This window comes from Culex pipiens, chromosome 3, assembly GCF_016801865.2.
Source record: "Culex pipiens pallens isolate TS chromosome 3, TS_CPP_V2, whole genome shotgun sequence".
NCBI classification, from domain to species: domain Eukaryota; kingdom Metazoa; phylum Arthropoda; class Insecta; order Diptera; family Culicidae; genus Culex; species Culex pipiens.
Window position 1 is genome coordinate 109,335,688 of NC_068939.1, and position 17,357 is coordinate 109,353,044.

At 39.4% G+C, this 17,357-nt stretch overlaps 1 protein-coding gene across 5 annotated transcripts in view; it reads left to right on the top strand.

Moving 5' to 3' along the window:
• Window positions 1-14,163, top strand: part of LOC120423436 (uncharacterized) — a 29,362-nt gene extending 15,199 nt beyond the window's left edge. For 3 of the 5 annotated variants that reach the window (XM_039587247.2, XM_052709823.1, XM_039587246.2), the window contains 4 exons: window positions 4,095-4,505; window positions 7,692-8,577; window positions 8,789-8,830; window positions 10,905-14,163. In XM_039587247.2, coding sequence (XP_039443181.1) covers window positions 4,095-4,505; window positions 7,692-8,577; window positions 8,789-8,830; window positions 10,905-13,018 — 3,453 coding nt within the window. In that variant the 3' untranslated portion in view covers window positions 13,019-14,163. The remainder of the gene's footprint in view (window positions 1-4,094; window positions 4,506-7,691; window positions 8,578-8,788; window positions 8,831-10,904) is intronic. The other 2 variants (XM_039587251.2, XM_039587248.2) reach the window with 2 other exon arrangements.
• Window positions 14,164-17,357: the final 3,194 nt, after the last annotated feature.

Consider the following 17,357-nt stretch of genomic DNA (forward strand, 5'->3'; position numbering starts at 1 on the left):
CGAAATATAGCATTCAAGATGGTGGAAATAACTGACATCTAGCATCAAACATGGTTGAGGGAACGGAACCAACTGAAACAAAAATATTTGGCTCCACAAAAGATTGGGTTCAAGTACAACGGCATGACAATAGATTGACATATCTTTCAATTTCATGAAGTTTGATGTGTCGGAAGATATGTTTTCTGTATTATTCCGAACGTGTCCTCAAGGGGCCACCGGTAATCGGTTTCAGATTGGCCAGGATGGGTCAGCAAATAACGGCAGCAACGGATTGGCAAATCTTTCAATTTTATGAAGTTTGATGTACAACATGAAGGGGTTTTAACAAAAAGTCAAGTTGGCTGTTCATAGGGTATCCGGGAACCGGTTCCAGGTTACCCGGGACTGACCAGTATCTCTCCAAAGTGGTTCAAGCAATTCTGTTTGGTATTTTAAGTATGTTCACGGAGCGTATGGTGGTGTGTTCCCACGCTTCTTCCACCCCTGTCGATTCAGAATTGTGTTGTTGTTCAAACACTCTGTGCTCAAACTCAACCCAATTACGAATCATCTCTGCGATACGGCTTTACGCAGTAGGCCTGACCGCTTTAACGCTTGTGATGTTTCAATGCATTCCGATGCAATGGTGCACTACAAATGTTAATAAATGACAGGAAAAGTGCTAGGCGTCATCTAACCTAAGGCACTCTCCAGGATCCCTTCGAAAGATTGGCTGCGCTAGGGTCTGATTAGATTAGATTAGATTAGATTAAGTATGTTCTGTGGATCAATTTCAACTATCGCAAGTAGAATGGTATTGCATATACGTAGGACTAGTGATTTTTCACGGCTAAAAAATCAAAATTACGCGGCATGCCAATTACAAAACATTGAAATTTCACGGTACTCTAAAAACTGCTCAAAATAAACGTTAAAATGTATTCTTTTAGCAAAATTATTAACAGAAAACTGTATTAAATGTAAGCAGTAGTTTAAGATACAAAATAAAACGCGTTTAAACCCCCCTGACACAACTGATTTATTTCAAAAAATGAGTATTGAATTAATCTTGGGAATTTTTGAAGAATTTCCGTCAGTTGAATTCTAGATTTATTAATAAGGTCTTACAAACAAATGTAAACATTCACAGAAAAAAAATCATGGTAATATTACATCTGGGAAGGGGTACATCTTTTATGTTAGAAAAAAGGTGTAATTTTACCTCTGGAAATGTGTAATTTTACCACTTTTCTGTTGTAATGTCACTTTTTCAGTCTAAATTGAGGTAAAATTACATCATAAAAGAGGTAATATTCAACCTTCCAAAATTAAAGCTTCCAAATTTACATTATTTTTTTCTGTGTTGAGTGTATCCCGGTTACTCCAATGAACATTGACATTAGGTGTGAAAGGGATACACTCAATGTTAACATTTGTATATAGGACCTAATAAAAAAAAGTCATGAATTTATGATTTGGCTGTTTTAATTTTATTGAGATTTTCTAGAATTAATTTGCATTAATACCTCCAAAACGAAGCAAGTCCTAAACCTCTAATTCATCAAAACTAGAAGCATTAAAATAAGTGCTATACAGATTTTTTTTTAATTTGAGAAATAGGGAAATTTTAGTTTTTTTTTTAAATAAAGTTCAGGCAAAACTTCATTAAAAGCAGTTTTAACATTTATTGATTATTAAAGAAAAATAGAATACATTGCAAAATGGTTAACAAATATGATTTCAATATGTATTAGAGTGTAACAAAAATGACTTTTTGGCGGACATTCAGGGGTTTGTTCCGGTGGGCATACAGAGCCCAAATCCCAAATATGAGCTTGATTGGACGTAACAGGAGCTGGCGCTCCGCCCTTCAATTTTAAATAGGATTTAACCCTTAAAAAAAGATTTTTTCAAAAATGACACTCTTTGAGGCATTTTGGCCACTAAAGCGTTTATGTTCAACATAACTGGCGTGTAGGCCAGATCAAGTTTGGAGCACCAGGAAACTCGGTACAGACCTTCAAAGTTTGGTATTTTTTCGAAAAATTGGTCCCAGCAAAATCAAATGGCGTTTCGGGCGTCGCGAGGTGCGACGCATATCTTTTTTGCCAGGGACGATTTTTCGAAAAATTGCCAAACTTTGAAGGTCTGTACCGAGCTCCAGGATGCTCCAAACTTCAATGTTATATATACCAAAAGATGCGCAAAGATCTGGCCTACACGCCAGTGATGTTGAAAATAAACAAATCAAAACACATAATTGTTTGTTCCTCGTTGTTTAATATAAAAAAATTGTGAACTTTTTCTTTAACAAACATTTTCTGGAACACGAAAAAAAAATAGTTTCTCCGTATATATCAATGAAATAACCAGTTATATAGTTGATAACAGATGGGTTAACAATTTTTATTGATTTTTGACAGACTTTCTTGCAAAATATTCCAAATTACTTACTTTTTCTAAAGTTTTCCCATATAAAAATCAAACAAATATTGGAAAGATGTAGGTACACCAAATTGTTGGAAATATTTTTTTCTCATCCGCATCCGGCATAAGTTTTATAAAAATGTTGATTATGAAGGAAAAAACACGATTATTCAAAAAAAAACATAGGTTTACGCTACCTGTTCATAGGTGACGCCATGTGTCTTTTAGCTTTGCTGCAAATCCTCTTTATGAAATACTTCTTTATTTGTAAACTGCATTTAAAATGCTTGTAAAAATCTTTTTAAATGTTTGAATTAAACAAATAAAGCTTTAATGCATTGAGTAGCGATTTATCAATTGAATACTTCAAATTTCGCGGCATTTCACGGTATTTCCCAAATTTCACGGCCAAGGGCAAATTTCACGGATTACGCGGCTTCCGTGAAATCGCAAAAAAAATCACTAGCCCTACATATACGTGAAAAACAATAAAAAAAATGAACTGTTCGGATGCTCCGGATTTTCGGAACCGGTAGGTCACCTGGCCCTGATATTAATATTTGTGGTCAAAGTATAGGAGAATGCCAGTCAAGTTCAACCCGGAGCATCCTGATTGGTTGAAATTTGCCGGAGATACACTGCCCCTGATCGCATATATGTCCCATATGCATTTTCATCGATTTTGAGTAATTGATGCAGTTTGGTTCAAAATCGTGTGCTCTTTCCAAAAAGCCTATAACATCCAGTACTTTGTTCTAGAAATCAGGAGGAAATCCAGTTTTTTCGCAAAAAATTAACACGTAGCCTTATGTATGGGACAAACTTCAAATGCGTTTTTCTCAGGTTGCTGTTTTTTTCATATGGGACATTTATGCGAACATGGGCAGTACAGGTCGGCAAAGTTGGGGTCTCAAAATGGCCTTTTTCCAAATCCGGTTTCCACGTATTTCCAGGTCAATTTTGGAAAGAGGACATCCTATAAGCTTTCATTTGAGACCAAGAGAATCAGATTTGGCTAGAAACTGGATTTTTAGCGAATTTTTAAAGTTTGGGGTCGGAAAGGACCCAAATACCTTTAAAGTAACATCTTTTATGGACGCTTCCCTAGGGGTCGTCCAAGGTAAAATAGATGTCAGAAAATTTCAAAGCTCTAGCTTTCATATAGCAAAAGTTATGGCGAATTTAGTTTTCAAAAAGGGTCCCGTAGGAATGTGAAATCAACGATGCGATGACGTTTCTTAAACGATGAACAGCATTACACAACATTGTAGTATTAAAATCTGTCATGATTATTCTTCAGATAAATTATTTCTTGATGCTTTTGGCATGGAAATTTCCCTCAACGCCACTCACATTTCTAAACCCCACTAGTGGTTGGATTTTCCTTCTTTCACGATGGTTAAGACGTTATTCGTCCGTCCTCCCTGGGCAACAGACCTGGCTCGTTTCGCTATATAATAGGTACAGAAAGGAGGGCAAACAACACCAGATAGCACAGCATGTTAACACGGTATACTTGAATAAAGTCCAACAACAAAAAGAAGGAAGACGACGACGGAAACAGATACCGGAAGCCATAGGTTGAAATTAAGCGCTCTTCTCCTTTGACCTCTCGCTCTTTCTCTCGCTTGCTCATAACATATCTCTCTCTCTCTCTTTCTTTATTGCGTGACCGTGCTCAACAGGTGGCGATATGTGATAATCTGGAACTGCCATTCCGGGACGAATCGTTCGACGCGGTTCTGTCCCTGGCCGTGGTGCACCACTTTGCGACGACCGAACGGCGGGTCGGGGCCATCCGGGAGTTGGCACGGATTCTGCGGATCGGTGGCCGGGTCATCATCACCGTGTGGGCCATGGAGCAGCGACACCGGCGGTTCGAGTCCCAGGACGTGCTGATTCCGTGGCAACCGCCGCGATCGAAGAATGCGGCCGCCTCAGACGAGGACGACGACGATGACTTCCTGCCGCCGTACCACGCCTACACCGAGGATTCGACCAACTCGAGCCGGTCTGCGGGCGACGGGGACAGCTCCAGCCTGTCGTCGTCGTCCCCCGGCGAAACGTGCTACAGCTTCGTGCGACGAGCCATACAGGTGAAATTACAGCTGGGCTGTGGGAAGCAGAATTGTAACGCTTTAATAGTTTCGAAATAGCTAGTAGTGTGCTTGAATCTTTTTAACTTATCCGTGCTGACCTTTCACAAATTTTATAATCAGCAGACTTTTTCTAAGAAAAGGAGATTCATAATAGGTGCTTGGTTTCTCAAAATGATTCCATAGCATTTTTATCCAAAATGTTAGGTATTTATTTACAATAACTACAATTAGCAGGCTTTATAATTGGCACCGTGGAGCAATAACTCAAGCAATAACTCTTATGCAACATTTCAACATTTTGAGGGAAATAAGTATAAATATTTCGTAAGGAGCTCTAATGCAACATACTTACGATGTGAACATTTCTCACTTGTTTGTTCAAAAGTTCCTGTGTACATAGGAAATCCATGGAGCACTGGTTGTTTTGAAAAATTAATCTAGATTTATTCTGTTTTTCATATACCTTGAAAAGTGGAATTCCATTTTCAACTATTTTTGTCCATTAAACATGTTTATCTGAACGTACCGTTTGGGACATGTAGGTACATGAGAATTCATCAAAATATTGCCCCGATACAGTCCGTACATGATAAGGCCTCCATCCACAAATTAGATAGCTTTTTTAATATGATATTTAAAGCTGTTTTACAAACACAAGCGAAGCGCATGGTGATTCAAGCTAATTTAATCCATTTTGTATACTCTTGTAAATATCGTTTGATGCAGATATTTACATATCGTTTTCGTACGCTATCTTGTAATACGTCTTAGCTATAAAAATATATAGCACACAAATGTCGATATCTTTTGACTTAACTAAACATCGAAAGAAATGATTTCCAATCGAAAATAATAATCCTAACCAGAGAAAAACCACAACTTTTTACTTAAAATTCGCCAATTGGTTGACTCGAAATCCCAAATTATGCTTCCACAAAGTTTAAAAATAAAGTAGTTCCCGAAATTTGACATTGGATTCTTCTAATTTAGTCGAGTACAAGCGCTGCCAGTTCTAAGGAAGTATCCTGGAATACCCTGGGTAGGGTAGTCATTAGGGTAATTTCATCCAAACAAAAAAGTTCTCAGAATCAGGCAAACCGAGGTTCCCCTAGTAGAGGATACCCACAGGGACTCTCATGCAAAATATCAGCGCATTTGGTTGAGAATTGGCCTGTCCCCAGCGGATTAAAGTTTACATGTAAATTACAATGGAATTTTTCTGCTTTTCGTTCAATCGTTCCTACAGGTCTGGGGACAACATGACTACACTCGGACTAAAGACAGGTGTTTAGGGGATGGTCTAATGAACACATTCCAGAAGGAATTGGGGTTGTCCATTCTGTCCCCAAGGTGCGCATTGGATCGACATCCGGTGTCTCCAGAATCAACGATTCACCCTTCAAAAGTACGCATTGTCCTTAGTATGCTATGCCGGCTAGGTGAAAATTACGACGCCCCATGTCAGACGGTGAACACGTGGAGAAGCATCGATTGCATTATAATTACAAAATCATCAGTTTACGTTATTCAGAATAGTTCAAATTGTCTCAGGAACATCAATAATTATAATTCTATTACTTAAAAGAATGTTTCTGAGCCAAAACTTGAGTGTATGCTCTGCCACGTGTTCGCCGTCTGATATGTGACGTCGTGGTTTACACGAAGCCGTCATAGCATACTAAGGAAATACGATGCTTTTGAAGGATGAATTGTTGATTCCGGAGACACCGGACGTCAATCCAATGCGCACCTTGGGGACAGAATGGACAACCCTAATTCCTTCTGGAATGTATTCATTAGACCATCCCCTACACACCTGTCTTTATTCCGAGTGAATCCATGTTGTCCCAGACCTGTAGGAACGATTGAACGAAAAGCACAAAAATCCCATGGTCATTTACATGTAAACTTTAAACCGCTGGGGACAGGCTAATTCTCAACCAAATGCGCTGATATTTGGCATGAGAGTCCCTGTAGGTATCCTCTACTAGGGAAACCTCGGTTTGCCTGATTCTGAGAACTTTTTTGTTTGGATGAAACTCCCTAGTAGTCATCAATGAGATACTTTTGGTTTTTAACTTTAAATGATTTTTGTATTTTTTTACATCAGCATATTGCCAGCATATTTTAATTAGCCTTTTGTTTCATTTTCTTTCTTTTAAAGTGTTCTAGCATTGACCAAAATATCCGACCTCATACACAAACATCATGTGTTTGTACTGTTCCATTGCAGGTGACCTGCCGTGAACATTTTAAAACAATTTTGCCAGCTTGAAACTTTTATTTACCAAATTTATACTAAAAAGTATTTAAATATTATCAAATCCTTATATTAAATATTATCCTTATCCTTATATATCAAAGCTTTATATTTTTGTTTGGAAGATTTCCATAGATTTTGAATAGTTTAATGAAGAAAATAAAGTGTATCATTGTTACCCATGGGATAAAAAGAGAGGGGAGCAATGAGACAGCCCTGGATTCTGGGTATATTCTAAAATTTGGTCAAATCTAATGAAAGGGCATTGTAACCCAACTCAACCCCTATGAAATGACGAAAGAAATTTTAAGAAATAATAGTTTTGTTGTTAATGCCAACTTACGAGAGAAAATATATTTTTTGTCCATAATTTACTTTTACACCCCGGAATTAAACTTTTATGAACAAACTTGGAAGGGAGCGTCCATAATCAAAGGCACTTTCATGGCAGATGGGTATATAGTAGACACACCTTTCCCCCAAATATGAACCCGATTGGTTGAAACTACGATTTGGGAGAGCCTTTTTATCATTGTACTTGTGGTGTAAACTGTATCTTTAGGAATTCTAATATAATTCCTAAAGTTAAAAATTTTCACAAATTTCTGAAAATAAGGATTCTGCTTTTAAAGTTTCAAATTCTCATCCAAGTTTGATCAGTGAGGGACTAAGGGTTCTATTCGGCTTAAGATGAAATGTTTCTTTAATAAATAAATTCTGAATTCTGGGCGTATGGCAGGAAATTGATAAAAAAAATCACTTAAAAATAGACTTGAATTTGTGATTCAATTAATATTTCGATTAATATATGTATTACCAGGTGACTCCATGGAAGAATTTTTAGGGATCAATATTGTGGAGACGCGTGGTACTTTTTTAGCTGAAACCAGAAGCATATCTAATCGTTACCTTTCCATCTTCAGAAATTGGCCGGCAGCAAAAAGAGCCCCTGGTTCCTGGAATCGTGGAGTTCACGCGAAACCAAACACGACAGTAGTCTCGACTACGAGGATGCCAAGGATCTGCCAATCGAGCTGAGACGTCTGGAAGACTTCGACGACCTGCCGGAGCCGCCGCTGTCTGCCGGGTTGAAAAGCCGGAGCTTAGGTAGTATATTAAATCCACCACCAAAAACCATAGTTAGATCACGTTCAAGTGTACCAAGTTTAGGTGCTCAAATACCTGAATCGAAAGCCACACCCGCTGAGCCATCAGCCTCCCGAAGACCAAAACTAGTTAAACAGAAACAATCATTATGTGAAGACGTAGATTACAAGCTGTGCGAATCGGCACAAGCCTACCGAGAGCACATAACCCGTAACGAATCTCGGATTCAGCTTCTCCGGAAGCAAAGCTCCCTGAACGAGGAGTTGATGGCCGAAAGCCGGTTGCGCGAGAAAGACCGAATCCGGAAGCGAATACAAAAGCAGATGTCCTTGAACGAATCGTTCCTCTGTCGGTCACTGTTCACCAAGCGGTTAGCGGTGATCAAGGAGGGCTTCACGACGAAGCTTAAGACATCCACCGGAAGCTTGGAGCGGGTCACGAAGAACGGGTTCGTGAAGATCATGCAAAATATCAAAGCGACCGCCCAAGCCCACCACAGTCACAATTACGCGCAAAACCGGTCTTACGATTCGTACCCACCCGGCTATGCACCCTACGGGCCGGATGGCCGTCCCGGAAGCCATCATCTGTCCCGGAACAACTCCATGAACAATGGCAGCAACGGCAGCGACAAGCTCAACGGAATGGGCACCAGCCAGGATGACTCGAAACCTCGGCGCCACTCCCGGGAAAGCGGTTCCGGTAAGTTGACCCTAGCAAAACCAACAACTCCTTCCTGTTGGTTTCCAAATTCTAGCATACTCTTTTCAAAACGGGTTTTTCTTCTATTTTTTTTCTCTCTGTATTTCAAAAAACCAAAAAAAAACTACTTTCTTCTCTTTACGAATATTTTCCACTGCCACACCATCCATTCTTCTGCTATTGGTAATGTTCATCCGTTTCATTTCTACAGAAAGTTTTCGTTCCACTTTCATTAAACGACAACGTTTCGCGGGTACCTATTTCGTATATTATTTCTAATATATATCTATATAATAACTAGATGGTTAAAACGCTTGGTTCTCAAAAAAGATACAACGACCTGTCTTGTATAGATTAGCTCTCAATTCTCGTGGCTCGATATTTTGTGTTTTAGTGCAACTGAATTTGGAAATTGAGTGAATTCCAACTGTATCTACAAATATCTACAAAGTACCTGAATAAAGTTATGAGATGCGCATGATAGTAGAATTTAAAAACTAAGCTGTAATTAATAAAAAAGCATGTTTCATAAAAAAAGACAACATATTATAATGCTGCTGCAAGATGTCTGTTATAAATTTGTGCTTTATTGTTCGGCTCTGATTGTAAAAAAAGTAAAAAGCTTTAAAAAAAACTTTGTCTTTTATTATCGGTGCAATTATGATCAAGTGTTAGTTTTATTTTTTTATTTATCTTTTCTAACTAAATTCAAAGAAATGTGTAGAAAACGAAAATCTCATAAAACCATTATTTAAAAAAAATGTTCTCTTTCAAAAACTGCTCAAAGAAAGGAAAAAAATAATTTTCAAGATAACATGGCCATTTGAATATTCAAACTACTGGTAACCTTAAACAAAGCAAACTTTTAAAGCCTAAACTTCCATCATTATTATTTATATTTATTACAATATTTTGACATAATTCATTCTATAAGTTGTTCAGAATACCTACACATGCTGATACTTTTTGGTAACGGTTTTCCTATTGCATGTAAGGCTATGAAAATCATCATTTAAATTTTAAATTTTATTTTTAAATTTAAATGATTGCATCACAAAATACAATGCATATCGATGCCTCTGTAGTCGCTTGTACCTTGTACTAAGCTTGTTGATGTTGATCAAAAAATTGTCACTCGATTATCTCAGCACTGGCTGAACCGATTTTGTCCGTTTTAGACTCATTCGATCCGTTTTGGGGTCCCATAAATCGCTATTGAAAATTATGAAGTTTAGTAAAGTACTTCAAAAGTTATGCTAAAAATAACCTTTCGACTAAATTCCGGAAGATTGTAAAAAGGATGGGTTTTGGAAGAAACCCCTTCGTGTTATACATTTTTAGAAAGGTATTAAAAATACCTTTCCAACTAACCTAAAATATTGAAGATCTGGCATCCTTATCAAAAGTTATAAGCACTTAAGTGTTTTTTATACCCTTTTTGAGGGCTGATCTCAAATATTTTGATGAATTAATGTCAGAAAGGAACCAACCACCTTAAGGTTGATTAAGTAACGTTTCATATATACTTTTGACCTTTTATGGGAAATTGTTTCACGAAAGTATTTTAAATTTAAGAATCGTTTTATGATCAACCATGAATTGCTCACTCATCTGTTTCAAACAAAATTATTGATCACGCACATTGAAAATTGTCACAAACAGCTTATTAACTTGGTAAACAGAAGCATCAACTTATACAGAACATAGATGCAGTAGACAATTTCAATATTAAAAGGATTTTATAAAAAAGGTTTTATTATGTAAATATAATTTTGAATGGGATCGCTCATAGAACAAGTAAAAAGTATTTTTGAATTTGCATTGTAGAGATATTCGTATAGCAATGTCTATTTTTTTCGCTTTTTAATCGAGTAGTTTTTTTTATGATTAACATACATAGAAGTTATTGTAGAGCCTTTCGGCAAGCAAAAAACACTTTCATCCAGATCCAAATAGACAAGCGCTTAGTAATCATGCAATCAGTACCACTTCCCACACGTGCTCGCCACCAGTAGCCAACTTTTGAACACAAAACAGACCACGTGTATTGCTATAGAGTAGAGAAAGACTATTGTTCTGCGTGGGCTCTCAAAAACCTACGCTGCTTCACAAGAACAACAACATGCCCACATGTCCGTTGCGCTTCAGACACACGTTTTGTAGGAATAACTGCAAGCCAGCAAATGCAAGCAAAAGCAGAACTTGAATGATTGTTTAGTAGCTTAGCTTCTTTTTGAGAACCACAATCAGCTTTTTTGTAGCATCCGCAAGCTCATTCACTAATCTCGGTTCTTTTCCACTCTCTTCTCGAACGCTGTGAACAACAGACTCTTCCAAGGACAGCAGCTTGCAGAGCGATACCAGCATCGAGTCTGAGGACAGCTTTGCCTCGGTGATCTTCATTCCAAAGCCGGAACAGCAGCAACAGACGCAGATGCTGAGCAATAATGGCGGCGGGGACGGGTTTGGTGCGGGCCCCTGTCGGATGCCGTCGGGGCCAACGTCACCGATGGTGATGCCCTGTCCAACGCCAGCACACTCGCCGGCACCTCCACGCACAAAACCTGGCTTCACCAGCGAGACCAACGGGTGCAGCAGCAGCGGACTCAACGGTGCCGCCAGCGAACTCAGCCAATTCACCTTCGACGATACTTCGGTCCTGCCCAAACTGGACGAAGTTTCACCCACGTCATCGTCATTTGTAAATAGCGCACTTAGTTCTAGTATTAAAAATCTAAAGTCCCCGCCTTCAAACGCTTCGGCTTGTTCGAGTTCTACAACCGCTTCCAGCAGCAAACCCAGTAGCGCCATCCCCGCGACGATAGCGGCGACGACGACGACGACGGCCAGATCATCACCACCAGTGCAGAAGATTACGCGGCAGCAGATCAAGGATTTGCCACCGATTCCCAAGTTCCGCAAAAGTGGAAATTATCCGATCCTGCGCCGACAGTCCTCCACAAGCAGCGCAGCAGCGGCTCCTGTAGTGCCAAAATTGTTATCTCTAGAACTGTTCAACCCGGAGACGGACGACCTGGATAGCGATTCCAGCGAACCTTCCTCGCCGGACTCGATCGACAGCGTGATCAGCGCGTTGCGTCCATCGGTGTCACCACAACCAGCAGCGACAGCTGCGAACGCCGCACCCCAACCCACGACTCAACCCTCGACGATTCCTCCGCTGGTCGAAGCCGCGGCGGTAGTTGCCCACAAGTTGGAAGACGCCGTCGGGCTGGTCTTACGGGAAAGTGAATCCAAATCAACCAAACTGCCCAACGGAGTGCCACCCGGCGCCAGCAGTACCAACGATACCGACCTGGACGACACCTCCTGCCGACAGCACTTGGTTGACTTTGCCGAGAAACTAAGCGCCCAATTACTCAAAGAACTGGACAGCGAGAAACAACGTTGCGAAAGCAGTTTCGACGAAGACGACGACGTGTTCAGCGAGGGTAAACTCAAGCAAAAGACTCTGACCCTTTCCGACGCTCATCCGATCACGGATCCGTACCTCAAGAAGCTCAACGGTGACCTGAGAGATCTGAACCAACTGCGAGCGGAACTGCGCGAAAGACGACTCATGCTTGCCAATCTGAGCCACCTCGGCTGCAGCAGCGGGTTGGGTGGCAGCAACGACTCGCTTGGCCCCATAAGCTACGGATCTTCGATGACGCCGATCATCCAAGAGGAAGGCTCCGACGATGACGAGGACGAAGACGACGAACAACAACAACTGCACGAGTCCTGCGAAATGGAACACGAAGACTTTGACGGCTTCTACGGACTGCGCGGAAACATGAAGAATCTCAGCAAAAACGACGAATTCGTCATCATCCCCGAGCTGGACGAGGAAGACACCGAGATGGCGAGTGACACAGCTTTACTGATACAGGAAGAGGATAGCTCAGAGGAGCATCCTCAAAACACGGACGTAGATCTTCTAGGCAACAGTAACAATAATAGTGCGAATGATAGCCATCAAACTAGCAGTAGTAGACCTAGCTTACCCCCCAAAACGATAAATTTGAGCTACTCTCAGCTTCCGGGCGCCAGCCCCGGAAGCCACTCACAGCATCAAAGCAAATCCACGACTCAACCCCCTCAACTCCAAACGGCAACAGCAGTGCCAGTCCTAACCACGCTCCCAGCTGAACCCAGCAACAGCAAGCAAAAGATGGTGGGCACGACCGCGGCGAACAAATCGTCGATCGAATCTCACGCCAGCGTCGAATCGTGGGCCCACTCGAACAGTTCGGCCTCGCTGGACAGCCCGTCGGCGGGCGGGGCGGCCACCCACCACCGGTACTATCACGTGTTCCGCGAGGGCGAGCTGGACGCGCTGATCAACCACCACGTGACCAGCCTGCACATCGTGTCGTCGTACTACGAGCGGGCCTCGTGGTGTGTCGTCGCCGAGAAGGTGCAGGTGTGGACGATCTAAGGTGAGGTAGGGCTTGGTTTGTTTGCTTTTTTTTTGGCTGAACATCTGAGCACCTATAATTTTCAATAAAATTAGAGTGGTAAATGTTCTCGATAATCTTCAATCTCCATATTGGCCACCATCGAGATTCGATCTTGGATAACACATTCCCAGATCACTTTGAAGCATTCTTACAATCACATTTGTTTCCAGAGATTCGACTTGATTATTGACTTTTTCTCTTTTTTCATTGATTTTTGAGTCTCAAAAAGGTTCAGTTTACATTTAAATCAAATCAAATATTTACTATTTTTTTTTATTTTGGCAACCTGGCAACCATGCCTAAATCAATAGTACATTGACATTATTAAAGCTCGTATACCAACCTTCATGAATTCCATCGATTCAGAATTTAAAAAAAAACTAATAAAATGTTTGTTTAAGTCGATTTTAGTACTGACAAACACATTTTTGTAAATGAGAATACAGTGAAATTGCCTTTTTGTGAAAGGATATCGATAACGTTTAATAATTTATTTGCCGTGAAAAATACTATTAATTTAAAAGTAATTTAAACTCATCTGCCCACCATTGAAAAAACGGCTAATATCCACTTTTGGCAAAAACGAGATATTAGCACCAGGTGGTAGAGGATGTTCCAACGCATCTTCTGGAACTTGAATTTTACTGAAATAGTGCTTAGACTTGGCTGCCGATGCGAAAAACCAAACGGCTAATATGCCACTCTTATGGGAAATTGCCTTGACGGAGATTTTGTCACAAACACTAAAACGCGTTTTTCTCGGAATACTTGATTTGGCATAATAGCCGAATTTTCAATTATGGGCAGTCATAATGTTCAGCCAAAATGAAAGAGCCAATCTTTAAAAAGGTTAAAGGGTAATTTCCAGAGGAACTCAAAGGTGAAACTCATACAAAAGTTAGCAACCAATTTGAACAATTACACAAGGCGAACCTAAGAGAAATAATCACATACATACACAAAAACACATTTAGAACAAGTTAATTACGTCTAAGCGAGAAAAAGGCTCTAAACTGTATTATTTATGTCTCTGTGATTCATATATTATAGACAGTAACATAGCGTTAGGAGAATAAATTTGAGAGTGGGTGAGGTACATTGCAATTTAACAAAAAAAAAAAGAGGAAAGCAAACTCTTTTTTTATTATTTTCTTAAAACAATGTAAGAAAGATGAATGATCACTAGAATTGAATCGGGTAAATCTATAATTTAAACTGGCTAATAAACTTTGTAGCATGTATTTCTAAACTACTTCTAAGGTCAAACATAAACACAAACAGAACAGCGACGAATGAAACAATTATTGTTGATATTTATAACAACTTTTTTCGAAAACACTCACACACAAAACAAGCTAACATAACACAAACATACTAAGCGAAAGTGATATAATAATAACGAAGGACTACGCCACTACAACACTCTCACTCAACTAAGAAACACAAACACACTATCTCTAACAATACGTTCTTTGATCGATCCGATTTCAGTTCCTTCAATTGCAACAGCACTTTCAATACCTGCTGTTGTGACGTTGTACTATTGTTCTCTATTGCATCAGAATGATTCATACATGCTCACGCCCACACACATACACATAATACAGATACACACTATCACTACTGTAAATATAATCCCCCGAAATCCAGCTCATTCGAAACACAAAATAAGACAAAAGTATGCATTTTGTAACGAAAAAAAAAGCTTGAATTTGGACAATACATTTCAAATTTGTTCGCGAATGTTTTCCCCACTATATGAGGCTCTTCAAAGTTAAAGTAACCAAAAACAAATGTTAAATATACCGGAAACAAAACGAAACAGCAACACACAAAACAAGTAACAGAAACAAATCATTAACTTAAATAAATAAAACAAGCACACAAACATAAAGAAAGAAAGTAAAGCGGGAAAACCAAACAAACCACTGACAATGACAAACATCTAAAACACAAATAGTGATCAGCTAGAACAATTATAAGTAAAACAAGAAGAAAACTAAATTCATATCAGCAAAGTAATCGAAAATCAGTTCTATTCAGCCATAGGTTAAAGGAAAAAGTCTTCGAAGTAAATGTGATTTTAGACAGATTTTCAAGGTGTCAAACAGTATCGATGTGTACATTTTTAAAAATAAAAAATAAATACAAAATATCGACGCGTTTTGCATCACAAGATGAATGTTTCTAAAAAAAGAGTGAGCTTAAAAACTCCCCTTCTCCCCCGTGAAAAATACCTGATGAAGCTATTGGCGGCATCCGTTCGTGGCAAAACTAAAATTTCCTCCAAATGCAAAACCCTTCGCAAGACCAAGGAAACAAAATGGTGAACCCGTCGCAAAGCTTGTAGAAAACGCGCCACGTATTGGCACCAACATGGATTTCTTGCTGTTTCCGGCGTTTTCACTCTGTACACACACTCAAATGCACAATACGGTACGAAATGAAACTGCAACGTGCAGCTGAAAAGATCAGTATTCATCCACGTGGCTCGTCGACGCACACGTGCAGCAATCGTTTTATGTTAGATGGCAGGACAAACAGATTTTTTTAAACTAGCAGCAACCACTTGTTACGTTTCAATATACAAGTTCTTAAACGAAACGTAAAAATCTCTTTTTGTACAACTTTTTCCTTAAAAATTAGTTTATTTTTGTAATATAGGTCAACTTCTAACAACACTATTTGAATCGCGTTCTGTACAAATACAATAAAACAAAACATAGATAAAAACGAATTACGGTTAATGAGAAGAGAAAAAAACAAGCCACTTCGGAGATGAGGAAGTAACACAATCTCTACCCAACAAAAAAAAACTGAAATATCATAACACAAACATTACCGCAGAGGATTGCCTGGCTAAGGAAAAGTATTATATAGTCCAAAGGGAAAACAAAAGAAAACGTAAGGCCATCAAAGTTGAAGACGGAATATACTTTCTTTGTAATAGATAAATAAAAAAAAAACAGAGGTGAAAAAAATAAAGTGAACAGGAAATAGTCAAACGAGCGCATACTGTAAACACTTTAATGCAAAATATAAATAATGTTAATAAAATCTAATGAGAGGTGTTTCATTTTATGCCTAGTCTTCTCTTCGAATGACTCTGAAAATCATATTATATCCTTTTCAGTCATACATATGTTAAAACTGTGTACAGAGTCAATATAATTACCATTCGTCAATATATTGACGTTGTTATTGATATACTGGTTAATAGATTAACGAAAAAAATGTAATGACCTACATTTGCACACCTTGATTTGACAGTTGACAGATGAAATATTTTTTTTTTTGCGAAAAAAGTATGCATCCCATTCTGAAGCACGCTGTTCGGCATTTATATAGAAAAAAATGCTTTGTTCAGTCTCAGATTGACCAAATACGATCACAGGAAGAGGGAGATTCCGCCACAATGGAGTATGTGGCGTTTCGTCCGAGGTTGACCGAGTTTGACGGAATTCAAACGGTAGGAGGATTCAGGACAGTAGGCGAATGCTTTGACTTTGACCCATCGTTACCCTCTAGTGCAGTTTGAGGAGAAGGAGGAGGCAACATTTACGGTGATGATGTCCACATCTTGTGCTGCTGAAGAAGGAGGCAATCGGTCTCGTTGCCGATTGTTTTCCTCCTTCGACGCTGGTTTCATTTGGCCACATTTGGGGATCGGATTTGGGACATACTAAAATACGAGTTCCGCAATACGAGTTCGCGTTGTATTTTAAATGAAAGCTGTTTCCTTTCCACCATTTAGATTTAGATGATGTTGGACCAATCCGGAAAGTCACCGGTTCTAGCAATCTTTTTTCGCTCTAAATGTTAGGTTATGTTATCCGGCCTGTGCAAAGAATTTGTCCAGGTTCCGTAGAAAAAAAGAAGCCTTAACGAATATAGTATTCATCGAGGGTTCATTGTTCCTTCTTAATTGCTGGAGGAAGCAACAGGACGGGTTCTGATCCCGGAACATGGCCTCTTACTAGACTAGGTGGACATGACTTTTCGGGTAACCATTCAACGTAGCGGGACGTACCGTACCATTATTGGCCGACGAAGCATGTTCCATGCTGAAGAAATTACCTATTTCTGCCACTTATAAATTTCCCTCCGATAGTTCCATGAAAATCCTAACCGTCAAAACTGTTTGTGTTTATGTTCAATTTGACATTTCTATTTGACAAAGGTTCAAGGATCCACAAACGCAGGTAAGGTCACGTTAAAGTATTGACGAAATATAAATAAATTAACGAACTATTATTAGTCTATCGACCAAGTTGTCCTGCCCCTAGGTCCGAAGATTCTTTAATATCCTAATACTAT